The sequence below is a fragment of the Botryllus schlosseri genome, chromosome 15, assembly GCF_051294905.1.
Source record: "Botryllus schlosseri isolate E-star chromosome 15, Bs_hap1, whole genome shotgun sequence".
In the NCBI taxonomy this organism is placed as follows: Eukaryota; Metazoa; Chordata; class Ascidiacea; order Stolidobranchia; family Styelidae; genus Botryllus; species Botryllus schlosseri.
Genome location: NC_137250.1, coordinates 13,613,655 through 13,628,304, shown reverse-complemented (window position 1 = coordinate 13,628,304; position 14,650 = coordinate 13,613,655). Strand labels below are relative to the sequence as shown.

The following is a 14,650-nucleotide window of genomic DNA, read 5'->3' as shown; positions in this document are numbered from 1 at the left end:
TGACAGAGAGAACGCAAAATGCCTGCTTGTTTACATGTAATGCGATTTTGTATGAGACTGCACTGAGACTAATTATTTCTTGAAAAAATGGTCACGTGGTCTGACGTCATAGCGACAGAGCTTTCGCCATTACCGCAAAGTTTCGTCGAAGGTCGTTCGATCGCTGTAAAGCACACCTTTTTTCGAAGGCTTTTGGCTATGCTGACTGATGGGAAATGTCTTGAACGCACTACTTGAAGCACCAGAAAAGGTTTAGTCACCGTTCGAGACGTGTTACGGAAAAGATGGCGAAGACCATCGCCGAAGAGTACAGAAGCTCTCTGGAGGATCTGACTTTCAATTCGAAGCCACATATCAACGTACTTACGATGCTTGCTGACGAATACCAAGATAATGCAGATTTGGTTGTTCGGGTGATTGAGGAAAAGCTTGAAAAGGTCTAGATATGTTATATTGAAATCAACCCATTGTGTGTATTGATGAGATTATGATCGGAGTTTGTGTAGCAACAGTTTACCGTATAAAGTGTCGTTACTGTGCTTGTCGTCAAGAGTGATGATTATCGTATTGTGCAATACGACAAATATTTTGCGAATGTGTTGAAAATAATGATGAATTCTTGATCAAGTTTATCAATGGTGATCAGTGCTGTGTCGTAACCATACTGGTATACCAATTTCGATCGAATTATTGAAAACAAAATCGATGTTCATGCCTATATGCCGGAATTTCATGTGCCGAAAAAAAATTCTTGATTTTATCTGCACCAATTGGGTCGATTCCTTCCTTAGTCAGTTTGGATTTACCGCTCTGAGTTTATTGCGGAATTTTATGTTAGTCGCTCGACTTCGGCATTGACGATACAGGAGAACCATGTGGCTTGGCATTATCATCCGTGGATTCTGCACTCCATAAGCCACTCTTGCCTGTAGTTAAAATGGAAGATAGTCGGCCGTATATGTAGGTCTCGAATTCTAAAGAGGAAGGCATGGCAGTCGCGATGGTCGTTATGCTTTCCCATGTTTTTAACTTAGTTTCGTATCAGGCTCCTCCGAATTGCAAGTTGCCGATAATGTATCTCATGGACTCCATTGTCAAAAACGTTGGTGGAAACTACAAACCTCTATTTGCAAAGAATATTGTGAAAAGTTTTTTGATACCGTTTCGACAGGTGTGTTTTTTGCTTTCGAAATGATGGGGCGCTGGTATCGAAAGCTGTTAATTATTCTCACAGGGAGATGATAAAGTAAAGATGTCTCTCTACAAATTGCGATCAACTTGGGATAGCCATTTTCCCTTGAAGCGTCTCTACGAGATCGATGCGACTATCCACACGATGGATGCCAATTGGCCAGTCAAGCCGTTGCCAGCAAGTCTGCTAGAGAAAACGCCTAGTATTCACGTGAATCCCAAGTTCCTGAAAAAGGTATTTTTACATTGCCGAGTGCGCTACAGATTTGCACAAGTGTTCCCACAATTTTTGATGTTTGCAATTTGAATATTTATTTTTTTAGGGTGATGTGTCATCTGCACCCTCAACACCCAAAATTTCTACAGTCAAAACCGCTGTAAGTGACATCGATGACGTTTTCAAAGTCGAAATACAGAATTTGTGTTTTGTGCTTTTTTTATCTGAGGTGTTTACATCTTTATTCTACTCAAAATGGGATCTAGCAATTCTACACAGTGTTGCAAATAGCTTAGTCAGGTCAACCCCATATTTTAACTCTTCTTGCTGAGAAAATGAGCCTGCATGCAAGTTTCGAATGGCGTGTGTTCTGTGGTTTCCATATGCTGGCATGCTTGCTGACTATTTAACCATCAAGATGTTCATAGATTCTTAAGCGCCTTGATTGTGAGGTGAAGAATGGCAGGAAGGAACCGACCATTATTGTATTGACGATACTCATTTATTGTACCCATAGTAGTGTGTTGATTAAAGGAGATTGGCCCTTGGTAGCTTTTCTATTTCGAAACACTTGAAAGAGCTTGGCAAAAAATTATATCTAATATTCAATTCTTTACTGATACATATATATCGGTGGAAGATAGAATTGACTCGACCTGCAAATTATTTTAATGATTGTTTAACGTTACCGGTCCGCATCAGCCTTTGAACCTAGCACGACGATGACTAAATGTGAGAAATTTAACAAGGCTTTAATGATGATTTGATGAATCATTACTAAGAAATCAATAAGCAGATATGTAGATGTCTTCCCCCTTGTCAAATCCAAAAATATGGAGTAAGGCAAGCGGAATGTCAGTAATAAAAATGTGCAGTTTCATGACATCAAAGGCTATAACTATAGTTCAGGACTTCGATCCCTTTCCTTATTGGGGTGCATATACTACACTACAAAAAAAAATTAAACAAATTTGGTCTCAAATTTAGGAAATGAGGATGATTTGGTCTCATTTTACCACCCACTCACCATAAATGCTATTTTCGACTCAGACAACCATATATATATTGATCTGAATAGTACACGTGAGTAGTAAGTGACATGTACCTTGATAACTATATCTAGTGAATACCTTGTAAACTTAGTACAGGATCATCTACACTGCAATTTCTGGTCTCTCGTCCTTCCCCTCCTCCGCTCAGGCCCCTAACATTGAAAAGGATGCCGCCAAGGCACTGCTACTATTTTCGATCAATTTCTGGCTTACTTTTGAGACATAAAGTGGTTGGTAAGACTAATTGGTCTTTAAGACTTTTTTTTTAAAATCGATTTGAGACAGAATGTGCTTGGTAAGACTAATTGGTCTTTAAGACTTTTTTTTCTAAAAAATCGATTTGAGACATTGAGACCAAATTTGTCTGATTTTTTTTTGTAGTGTAACACTGAAAATTCTGTTGAATATTTTTGGGTTAGTGAATTTCCATGTACGAAGTCACATGTGTATTTTAGTGGTTCCGTCTGTTTATTTGCATAATTAAGCTAATTTAGAAATAAGTTTGTGTACTGCATATTCAAAATTGGTGGATTGATCATCATGGGCTCGGTTCAAGTTTGGTCCTAGGTTTGAGCATTTTGTAGCAAATGCACATGGTGTTCAGTAGTAGAGTTGTGCAATCAGATATTGTTATTCTGAACTGAAACACCGATTCATAGGATTGAAATTCTATAGAATGTGTCCTAATTCGGTATGCCGGAAATGGCTAATTTGACGTTGTAAACAACTTGATTCAAATTTATTTGATTGATTCAAAAGGCATTTGAATATTGCACCTTCCAACATGCTCTGCACCGATTGTTGATCCTGGCGTTACAACACAGATAATAGCAGCAAACAGCTGTATGCATCCACCAGTTACTTTCAACTACAGTTAGGGCGTGTGAGGTCAAATTCAAAAGAGGATGATCTACGTCGGTGGTTCCCAACATGATTGATTTCGAGAAACAAGGGCACCAACATGTTAGAACGTTCAATCGGATACATTTGATTAACACTTTAAAAAAATGCACGTGAAGACTGCTTGTTCTGCATATGACGTGAAAGCTGACTAAAAAAAGGTTCACTCAACGGAGAGTTGACTTGAAAACCTACTCGGAAAAATGACTTTTTAACAATTCGCTAGTGATCAGAGTTAGTGAATAAACTTCCCGTTTATGTGTCCTCTTTCAGATACGTAAATAGGGGGATTTGTGTTGTGCTTGATGAGTCGAAAAAGGTCGGGAACCACTGATCTAGATGGAAAGTCACATTCAATCAATCACAGTGGTGTTAAGGAGCTTACTATCCAGCTTTCAACACTGACAACAGTTGTCGATTATTAATCAGTAGTAATATGATGATTTGACCTCAATGATTAAACTCTTCGAACTGACTATACATTGCTTCAACTTGAAGTACCCGTAATTTACGACGGACATCTTTACGTAAACTTACTCCGATAGCTCATTTGGCGTGCATGATATAAACTGAAGTATCATGATCTGTTCTTTCTTGCCATGTTACTAAATGAGCTCGTTCTGACACCGATACACATCAAACCAGCTCACTCTCACAAAATAGGTAGCTGGTACAAGTTATGCACATTTGTCATGCGCTATCTCTGCTTCATGGAAGATGTGCTTGGAGAAATGGGCTCAATGTTTCATTGCAGGGACATTCTATATCTGACGGCAGTGATCTGAAGCAAGATCTTATTAACAAGCAAAAGCAGCTCTTAGAGTTGCAGCAACAGAAACTGCTCTTGGAACTGGAGCAAACCAAACAGCAGCTCGCAATGCGAGAGAAAAAGACATTGCAACGAAAGGAGGTGAACGGAAGTTGACCGGTATGCTGTCGAACCAAAATAGCTTATTGCAAAACTTTTTGGTAGGGCACTGCAGTAACGAGAGATCCACGTGTCAAGCAAGTAACAGGTGCACGCGCAGGTAAGTGATACATATCTAATGATAATTGCAGGTGTGCACTCGAGTCTCCTTTGAAACTACATTGAGAAAGTTCTCGAAGCAATTATTAATTATAAAAGTTCTCGATGCAATTACTAATTGTAACGAGTCGGGTAGTGAGATCATTTTTCTCGACTAAAATTATATGCAAGTACGATGTAGTATGAGTAGTGTTGAAATGATTTCAACTGGTGTAGGAATGGCATCATTTTTGTGGTTGTATAAGGGGTACAATTTACACTTCCCACGTCATTACTTGCGCAATGTGGCAATGAGTGATTCTCGACTCGAAGCATAGTACTAGATTTCTAATTGAATCGCTGAGGTGCTCGATTTTGACAAGCCATAATGACCAATCCCATATTTCTGGCACGGAAGTAGCCTACTGCTGCATTCCTTCTCTTGGATTAATAGGATGATTTACTCCTAGGTTATATTACATTGTAAAATGATGCACACCATTATTGTGGGCCATGCCATGAGTTGTGTCCTATGTGTAATGTTGAGTTGATAGTCTTGGAATGACTATGAATAATTAAGATTGATACAGTTACGCGATTGTGTGGGTGTTAATAACATGTACCACGCATCTCAATGTTCCTCTCGTCTGAAAAACATCTCTCCGATGCATTTTCAGCTGTCAAGACAACACTTACTAATGGAGATGCCAGAGATCCTCGTTCCAAAGCAAAGGTATCTATCGTTAGTTATCCCGTAGATTAATTGAATGTCACAAGATCAAACTTTACATATGTGCATTGGCTGTTCAGGCTACGCCAGCGGACCCCCGCAAGGCGGTTTCTGATCCAACGCGTAAGGCACCAAAAAAACAGGAAGCCGCCAAACCAAAATCGCTGGAAAAGAAATCACCCACCGAAGCCGATAAACCAGAGAAGAAAAAGAAGGTCACAAAAAGCACCGGCAAGTCCGCCACTGCGAAAACGGGCAAGGAAATGCCAAAGAGTCCAAAATCTGGACCCGTTAAAAAACAGGTTCCGAAAAAAAATTCCGCAAAGGCGTCCAAACGTACGTCGGACGAGAATAGAGCAGATGATGAGGCAAAGGTTCCGAAAAAGAATGACGCGGTTCGTATGTGTTTGTTTCTGTCGTATGATTTCTTGTTGAATGTTTACGATTCACGCAGACATCGGTCAAGGACAGTAAAGTAAAGGAGAAAGTTCCGAGAAGGTCGCCTTTGCCGACCCAACCGCCTGTGAGGCATCCTAAACGCAACACTTCTACGGAACGGTGAGCCAGCGATAACTTGTGCTAGCTATATATATGCATTCAGAGGTGGTCAGTAACGGAATACTTCTACTTTCAGAGTACTGCCTAGTAGCCATTAAGTTGTTGGGTTTTAGACTCCTGCCACTTCAATAATTTTGCAAATACGTTTGGCATGTAATTAGATAACCACGCTATTTCCCTCTACAGATCCTGATCATCCTTTAATGCGCCAAATAGATAGTAATTTACGGTCTTGTTGCAATACGTTTCATTCTGACGATTACCCCAGCCGAGAATATGCGGGTTCATTTCAATATGAATATACTATCCAATTGTATATTGAAGTTCTGTACCTCCAAGAAGCTCTTCAAACGTTTCATTCTGTGCTGTGATGTTTATTTCTGTTCTGTAAGGCTTAACGAAAATATTTCATCCTTTGACGTGCCTAATTAATATAGGTGAACGTAGATATTTGTTTACTATTAATTCTTTTCGAAGGCGTCATTCTCCTCGGCGAGACACGAACATGCCCCGGTCCAGATTCGGGCCGGAATCTCTGAAAAATGATGATCGCAAAAGATTTTCTCCGATGTATGTATCTGTTGGTTATTAATCCACCGCTGGTGTAACAAGTTTTGCTATCCCAGGTCGGAAGGGTCGATTTCTCCGAGGTTTTCTCCCGAACCGGACGAGTCTCCGTCCAGGCGCGAAGACTGGGGTCCGTCTAACAAACGACCGCGTCACCACGATTATCCACCGCCTCCGCCGCTTGCACACATGATGCTGCCCAGTAAGTACCTTCTGCGCTGTTTCTTCGCCTTGTACTTTCATTGAAATTATCGTTTCAAGGCCGAGAAGCACCGGGGCTGAGACGGAGGACGAGCGTCGATCCGAATTTAACGATTCCACAGGAATTGACGCTCGACCATCAGGCGGAAATCCTGAAACAGGTATGGTGGCCTTGCATATTCTAGCGATGTGGACATGCGACCTTACGGTATTCGAGCATGCGGCAAATGTAAGTTAAATGTAGTTTTAAAATACATGTAAGGGTAAATTTCAGGGCTATGATTTGAGTTAGGGTTCGTTTTTGAGGTTGGAAAGCGTCGTGCTCAAGTGACACATGCTCATACATAAGTCCGGCGACAAACAATTTTGTCTGCTGACACAAGCCACATAAGTTTTCATTGCTTTTCCTTTGTTATCTTGTGTTACTTATCAATCAGTGTGCCTTTATTAGTAATCAGCGTACGAAAAAAGGCTGTGACTTAGCATGTCCACTGTCCAGGCGAAGTCTACACCTAGTCATTCATTATATCGCAATCTTGTGTTTTTGAATCGATATAAAGTATCAATAAATGACCGTTTTGTGTCGCAGGCCGAGATCCAGTTGCGAACGGGCCAACTGACGCACACGCAGCATCAAGAATTTCTCAAGCAGCTGCATCAGCTTTTCGAGCTGCAGAGAATGCGCAGCACGGTCGGGCCCCGTGAGTGTACTTCGGCTTCGCTTCTCCGCGTATTTTGCGTGTTATCACAGCACGTTGCCCTTTCAGAATCGAGAATGCCGCTGGACGAACTGTTACCGCCTCAAATGCCGCCGAATCAATTCGACCCTCGCGAAGACGAATTCAGGCCTCGACCTCGTAATATTTCATGACACTCGTTGCAAAGCCCGGCATCTATTGATGCTTTTTTATTTTAAGAATTTCGAGATGGTCACGGGCTTCCGTTTAGACCGCCACCGTCTCCACCTAGGATGGAGGAACACACTTCCCAACCTCATCAGCGAGGGCACAGGTAAGAACATCATTGTGAAATTAAGGAGTGACTGTAGTTTTATTACCGGTAAAGAAGTGCAACTTTTTCTGAATGCTTGAATAGGTTTTCCCTGCTTGCACTGCTTGAGTGTTGTGTTTCAAGACCACTTCTACTTGTACTTGCACTTGCACTTGACAAAATCCTCTTCTACTCAAGTTCTCAGTTTTTTGTGCAAACCTTTCCTAGAATGCTTACTTTGTCACTTATTTCAAAATTGCCAGTGGCACTTGTACTCGGGTAGAAATTCATGTTACCTGTGCTCAGGGTTGTAACCAAGTCGCAAGGCTCCGAGTCACAAGTCGATCTCACTTTTATAGTTTTGACTCGAGTCATGTCCGAGTCCAAGTCAGCGAGCAATTTTCCTCACTTTTAGTAGTTTCTGGTCGTATTTTCGAGCACCAGTACCAATATACGAAATCCCAATGGTGTGCTTACTTTCCTATTCGAAATTACAATGAAATGTCGGTCTTGGCCGTCTGAGTCTCTAGTCATATGACTTGGTTTGAGTCGTGCGCAATGACTCGATTCCAACGCGTGTCAATACAAAGATTGACTCGTTATGTCATTTCGTATTTTGAGAAAATGACTCGAGTCATCAGAAAATCATGACCCGAGTCGAGTCACGACTCGAGTCATTACAACCCTGCCTCTACTTCAGTGCTTTGACCACCTCTGAATAAAAGGCGCACAAGCTGAATTGAAACTGAGCACAAAATACAATGGATATGCGATGTCTAGCTTGCAAACACTCATGTCCTGGAGCTTTGATTTGGAAGGGATTAATAAACCACGAGCTTACAGACATATTTTTACCTCTTTTTGACGGATTAAACCAGGAGTGACCACCACCTCTTTTCGTCATTTTTTCAGGAGGTTGACTCCGCCGCCCGCCCCGCCAGTCGACCCGCGCCGGGACCGCAGTCACCGCGGCGGAAGACGGGAACGAAAAGACTTCAGGGGGCCCCGCGCCAGGTTTCGCGGCAACCCTAACCGAAGACCCACCCCTCCGCGGCCAGCACGACGCGAGGGTATGGGGGGCGTTTACATTTTGGACGATGACGATAATGGCCACCAGGATCGATCTATGCACGAATTTAACAACGGCACAAAACCGCAGGACAGGGTGCCGTTACGGGACTACGCGGACGGCAGCAAGCCGCGTGATAACCTTCCGCGGAAAAAGGGGCAGCCCTTACTGCCCCTTCCGAAACCAGAGAGCGACCACGAGGACGAAGGTCCACATTTGGAAGAACCTGAAGATTACATTATCGCCGGAATACCGCCCGGGGCACAGGCCTATCACGAACACTCGATGAAACTAAAGCGTGGCAACACTGTCACTGGCAAGGTGCTGGCCGGCCGCCGGGTTTCCGATGCTGGTCTCAGCGGCAGCCAAGACGAGGACTCGGACCGCGCAGGCCAACGGGGCCAGACTCCGCCTGAATCTAGGAGAGACAAGCAGGATGATGCTGAAGATTTGAGCAAGTCTCCATCCTTACCGTTGAAGAAACGAAAATACGTTGTTTCAGCTGAGGGTGATGTTACAAGCGAAGCGGAGATTGACATTGCTGAAAAAGTATCGGAAAGCAGTACGAAACAGGATGATAAACCTCTCCATGATCTCAAACCTCAAAGCAGTGCCGGCGAAGAGATTCCCGTCGTAGAAACCACAGATGTTCCTGTGGAGGATACTGAGAAACACGTGGTTCTTCAGGAAAACGTTACGGAAGATAAGACTGCGGAAATAGTTCCACAGGGTCCCGAAGAACCTGCTCCCGGTCCTAAGCACGTGGACGTTAAAACGAAGGTATCGGACGGGAAAGGCGAAAAGCCGGTGGTGTCGGAATCTGTCAGCGAACCTAAGAGAATGGACATGAAAAAGAAGCGGAAGCGGGCAGAACAACGCGCTGTACGAGACAGGTGAGCTGTTGCTCTGTTTTGTAGCTGTGTTTTTGTGCCCGGTGAATTGCTACATACTGTTGATTTATTCACTAGAAGCTGTCCGAGTGACTCTAATGGCGAATCGAATTCGATATGTAGGAATATATTGTCTCGACTTGGTGATATTGAAAATAAGCAACTCAGCAGTGCTCAAAGTAGTCACTTTGTTACTTGGAAATCGCAAATTTTACTGGAGTACAAATTCACCTCGTTGACGTTGTGATTTCCAGGTATTCAAGGCCTGGTTTTGCACAGTAGATTAAAAATTAGTATGTGGAATTATCGGAAGTAATCTGAAATACGATTCACTCTGAAAGCTTTTAGTGAATGAATTAGCAATGCTAGAAGAGACTCTTCCATGTTCGATTGAAATATGTACATGGAAGCATTGTTATATTGGTATAAACCCACAGCTGTTTTATTCTATTTCTATTGTACATTAACAATGTGAAGTTATAATTTTGAGCAATTCTAAAGTTCTGATTCCGTGCATTCTAGCAGAAAGCCTCCGCTGCCGGACCGTCCACCCCAAAGGCGACGCACTCCCGAGCAGGACAATTTCCGGATGGACGAGGAGCGTAGGATCAGTCGGATGATGATGGAAGAGGAGGACAGGATGCAGTGGGAGGCGCATCTCGAGCGCGAGCTCGGCCGGGAAGACTTTCAGCCGAGGATGGGCAGGGGCATGAGGCCCAGCCCGCCCAGGATGTGGGGAAGGTACGGTGGATGTTGATTTTAGTCTCAGTAAATGTCAAAGTAGGAGTCGGGAAGGAATGGTTTGAAATGGTGCGATTTTCGAAAATATATTCAGGTACTGTGATACGGGGATATTTCACGCGGTTCTTACGACAATTTCACTTAGAAAAACGACACACACTTATCTAATAACTACTTTCTACTATAAAAACCCCAAATGTTAGAAGTAGTTTTGATTATAAGTCAAAATACTTGGTAGAGTAGATTTAACATAATTTAGGTTTTGAAAATAAGAAGTGTTTTTGGGATAAGACGTGGAGATGGTCTAAAAACATTACAGAATGAGTAGCGCTGGTAAAAAAAAGTGGATATACTTCGTTACCGACTAATTTGCATATGTTTATGTTACAGGAACGAGGGTCCGTGGAGAGGCCGAGGCCCGCCGCCACCCCCGGGTCCCCCCGGCAGACGGTTCGATCGCGACTTCTGGGAGGGCGAACTGCGCCCGCCTTTCCCTGGCAGACCCCCTCTCAATCGTCCGCCGCCCCCGAGACGCATGCTGGAAGAACGAGAATGGCCGAGATGGGATGACCGCAGGTGCGGCCGCCCATCGATGCTCCGGCCAGGTCACGATGGACCCGGCAGGGAATGGCGTCCGCGAGGTCCTCGGCCGGTCAGTCCCGACAGACCGCCGCCGATACCAGTCCACGATGTGCCTCCGCCGCGGCCCGAAATCAGCCAGCTCAACGTGAACGAACTGTTGAGCAGTCTCGTGGCTAAGGGGATTATACCCGGGCAAGGGACGGTTAATGAGCCGGAGAAACCGCAGGAAATGCCAGTGGAAGCGAAGTCCACAGTGCCAACTAAGAGTGTTGATTCTCCTGCTCAGTCCGATCCGCCTTCTCAAGAAATGCCTTCAGTGGTCGAGGTAATATTTTATTGAACTTTTGCGCAAGATCTGTCTGTTTCAAAGCATTTTTAATGTGTGCAGCATGCCGCGAAAAAGTTGGAAGAAAAGCGTGTACCAACGCCAGTGTTCGACAATCTGTTCACCTTGGACCCGAACGCCAATATGCCGGACGTGGACTTTGAGGACACTGAGAAATTGAAAATGTGAGTTGTAGGCTAGCCACTACGATTCAAATTCAGTAGTTGGAGTCACGAACATGGTGTTAAATACCGCTTTCAGGATGTTTCTACATTATTAGTGTCGTTGTAAAAGCGATTTTACTGTTTCACAACAGATTGCACTGGGTATGACGATATGAAAAACTTGCTACTCGTCAGGGTCAGTCGTTAGCAACTACCCCTGGCGAGTATCAGCCGAAAATATTCGGGCTCATTCCAATATGAATGTACTATGCAGTTGTATATTGAAGTGCTTCTTGGAGGTACGTAACTTCAATATACAATTGAATAGTATATTGATGTTCTGTATCTCCAAGAAGCTCTTGAAACTATGACTGTGCCCTTGTAGAGGCTGGGCTCAATGATTCGAGTACTTGAATTCAATTGTGCTGATTCGATTAGATTGATAGATTGTACTCGAATCGAATACGATGATACTTGATTTGACCCCCGTTCTAGTTACGGGCGAGGAAACCTGAGTAACGCCACCGTTTATTTTTAGTCGCCACGACGATGTAATCGCGAGACTCTACACCGGGATACAGTGTTCCGCGTGCGGCATGCGTTTCACTGCCTGCCAGACGGACATGTACGCCGAGCATCTCGACTGGCACTACAGGCTCAACCGGAAGGACAAGGAAGGCACGCAAGACACTCACAGGCCGCTCTACCCTACTGCCGGAGTGCGTGTACTTTTGTGGGATAGCCCCGGTCGCGCTGCTAACCGAGTTTTTTTGCTGCCAGGAATGGATTATGTTTGAGGAAATCGCGGATCCTTCGCAGCGCGAGAAGAGCCAGGTGTTTGAAGAGGAGGGGGAGGAGAATTTCGAACAGGGCGTGGGCGATGAAATGGATGAAGACAAGCTGACGGTGCCCGTGGCGCAAAATCCGGAACAAGACGTAAGTTTTGCGTGCTCGGATTAAGTCTTGTGTGTTTCTCGGGAGGTTGTCCGGTTCGGTCTTTGAATGATTTCAAAACATGGCGATAAAATGATAAGATATGAAGTCTTGATGTATTGTCTCAAACATCCATCAAAAGTAACAGAAAATAACATAGCAACGGGTGGTTATCGTAGTCACCGTTTTGACTGAAGTAGAGGCGGAAGCAACGCGGTAGATTTCAACTCGATTGCATTTCCAAGACAAGTCAAAGCTGTTTCCAGTAGCAGGAGAAAAAGCGAGATGCATCTTCGAATGTATATTTAGTTGCAGTGATAGGGCAGCTATTTTGTGTGGTTTTGCCGAGTCTCACTTGTAAAAGCGATGCAATGTTTTCCTGAAAGTAGTTCTGACTGAAAAACTGGTAAGTGGCTGTCTTAAACAACCACTCCTGTCAATAGGGTAAGCAGTAGGGCTGGGCAAAATCGAGTACCTGAGTGATTCGATTCTGAATCACGTATTACGCTTCGAGTCGAGTATTTGAGTATCACTGATTATGACGTCACAACAGAATGTACTATGTCAAAGTTCAAATTTGTACCTTTTATGCCACCACAAAGAACATAATGCCTGTTATCCATCACATTAAAGATACTTTTGGTATTTCTTCGACCCTACCGATTTCATTCCTTCTTGACAATTTTTTGGGATGATCATGACTTCGGCAATGTGTTATTTCCAGCAACGGTCGTAGCTTTGTACTATGTCTCGTATGCTGCGACACGGTCAATCAAGGTTTCACGGCTTCCTCAGTGGAAAATAGTATCAAAACTATAATTGTCGTTAGTAAATTAACTTCCATTTGCGAGGAGCGTATAATTTAGTACTCGAAAAAATCGTCTTTTACTACTCGACTCGAATCATCAAAATTAATACTCGATTCAGATTCGAGTACTCGAATCATTGTGCCCAGCCCTAGTAAGCAGGCAAAGCAGAATGTAAATTAAATACTCTAAGAAAGGTCGAGCGATGTCTACTTAAATTTTTGCACCGTTTTTTGACCGATTACGTTCCGTCTTTTCGATCGCTGCCGACTTAATTGTGAACCTTTTCCTGTTCAGAAATGCGCCGTTTGTAATGAGGCGTTCACGACCGTTTATAACGACGAGGAGGAAGAATGGCAATATGTCCAATGCGTCGCCGTTGACGGTAAGAATTTCCACCCCGCTTGTTACGCGGACCACGACGACCCTGACGATGAGAATGCGCCTCCACCTCCTGTAAGTCGCGACCCGGTTTTCTTTTCTCAAATTGATTTTATTTATATTTTATACATTTACCATCGTCAGACCCCGATTCGCATGCCGATTTATAATCCGCTCAGCGTTGCGGTCGACGGCATTCCAGGGTTGGACTCTCTGTCGCGAAACACTTCCGACAATGAAAACGAAGACAATCATACGGCAGATGAGTCGGAGCCTTTACCCGAAAAGCCAATGTCGGAGGAAAGCCAGGCCGAACCCTGTGACACTGACGAGATTATACCTCCGAAAGAAACGGGTCAGGATGAGAGCTCTCGGAAATCTCCATCGCCACAGCCTGTAACCGGTAAGTGTAATTGATTTGTGTCGCTTTGACGTAGCCCGCAATCTTTCTCGTTACTTCTTCAGGACAACAGGAGGATGAGGTTGCAAATGATAAAGATGATGCGAAAGGTTTGATTATTTGAATGTAGGCGATTGTTGATTTCACAGGGGGGTCAAAGTAGTCGGTGTTGGTACATGGGTCTGAGCAGATGTGGAAGTAACTCCATAAACTTCTATTCTATTACTATATATTTGGATGTCATGCTGACCAGGATATGTATTTTTGCAGATTGCGATCCGTCTCCAGAGAATCCAGTTGATGATGAATCTGTCGTCGACGACAAGACACAGCCAATTGGCGGCGATGAAGTAGATATTCAATCTGCGACAATATCTAGCACAGATAATCATAGTGATATTTCCAATGTTTCAAAAATTGTGGACACGCCTGCGCGCGGTAATGATGACAGTGTTTCGGTAGAGAATTCCGTTTTGGTTGACGTAATCGGTGACGAAAACGCGGAACCCGTTGTTGATAATACGGTGTCAGATAAACGAAGCGAAACCGGTGTGGCAGAATGCGAGCTCTCTGATAAGGTCGCTTCAGACCAAGAAGCGGAGGTCTTAGAAACGTAGACCTTGCCGACGGATCATCTGCGGATAGTGAATTGTGTGATGTAAGCTGCATTTAGACACTGTGAACGGCTGTAACCGGTGTTCGATCCAGTTCTTCAACCCTCAGCGTGTTATTGGGTGAAGTAATGTTATATGTGTAAGGTTGACAGAGTTATTCTTGCGCTTGCTTCGGATGGTGAGTTCAATAAAAGACATTTCGAGGGAATCTGTATGTTGCACTGACTTGCTTTGGGGAGTGAGAATACGAGGTTGACCGGATTGTATGATGGGATGTGCTAGCAGCGGTCGATGACTTTTTGGCTCTTACCTGTCAGACATTAGAGGATTATT

At 43.8% G+C, this 14,650-nt stretch overlaps 1 protein-coding gene across 3 annotated transcripts; it reads left to right on the top strand.

The window, feature by feature from the left end:
• The first annotated feature begins 98 nt into the window (after positions 1 to 98).
• Positions 99 to 14,525, top strand: LOC145458075 (uncharacterized). Of its 3 annotated transcripts, none has more exons than XM_080336384.1 (25): positions 100 to 437; positions 1,046 to 1,171; positions 1,235 to 1,426; positions 1,515 to 1,568; positions 4,115 to 4,270; positions 4,334 to 4,388; positions 5,044 to 5,099; positions 5,177 to 5,491; positions 5,551 to 5,654; positions 6,132 to 6,224; positions 6,281 to 6,423; positions 6,483 to 6,583; positions 7,012 to 7,123; positions 7,190 to 7,279; positions 7,340 to 7,433; positions 8,325 to 9,374; positions 9,897 to 10,112; positions 10,503 to 11,019; positions 11,083 to 11,204; positions 11,722 to 11,902; positions 11,964 to 12,119; positions 13,220 to 13,378; positions 13,448 to 13,706; positions 13,769 to 13,813; positions 13,974 to 14,525. In XM_080336384.1, the coding sequence occupies exons 1-25, from the start codon at positions 285 to 287 to the stop codon at positions 14,318 to 14,320; spliced, it is 4,896 nt and encodes a 1,631-aa protein (XP_080192510.1). In that variant the 5' UTR covers positions 100 to 284; the 3' UTR covers positions 14,321 to 14,525. The 3 variants fall into 3 exon arrangements, with proteins under 3 accessions (XP_080192511.1, XP_080192510.1, XP_080192509.1); XM_080336383.1 differs by having other exon boundaries at positions 9,894 to 10,112; XM_080336385.1 differs by lacking the exon at positions 1,515 to 1,568 and having other exon boundaries at positions 99 to 437; positions 9,894 to 10,112.
• The last annotated feature ends 125 nt before the right edge of the window (positions 14,526 to 14,650 follow it).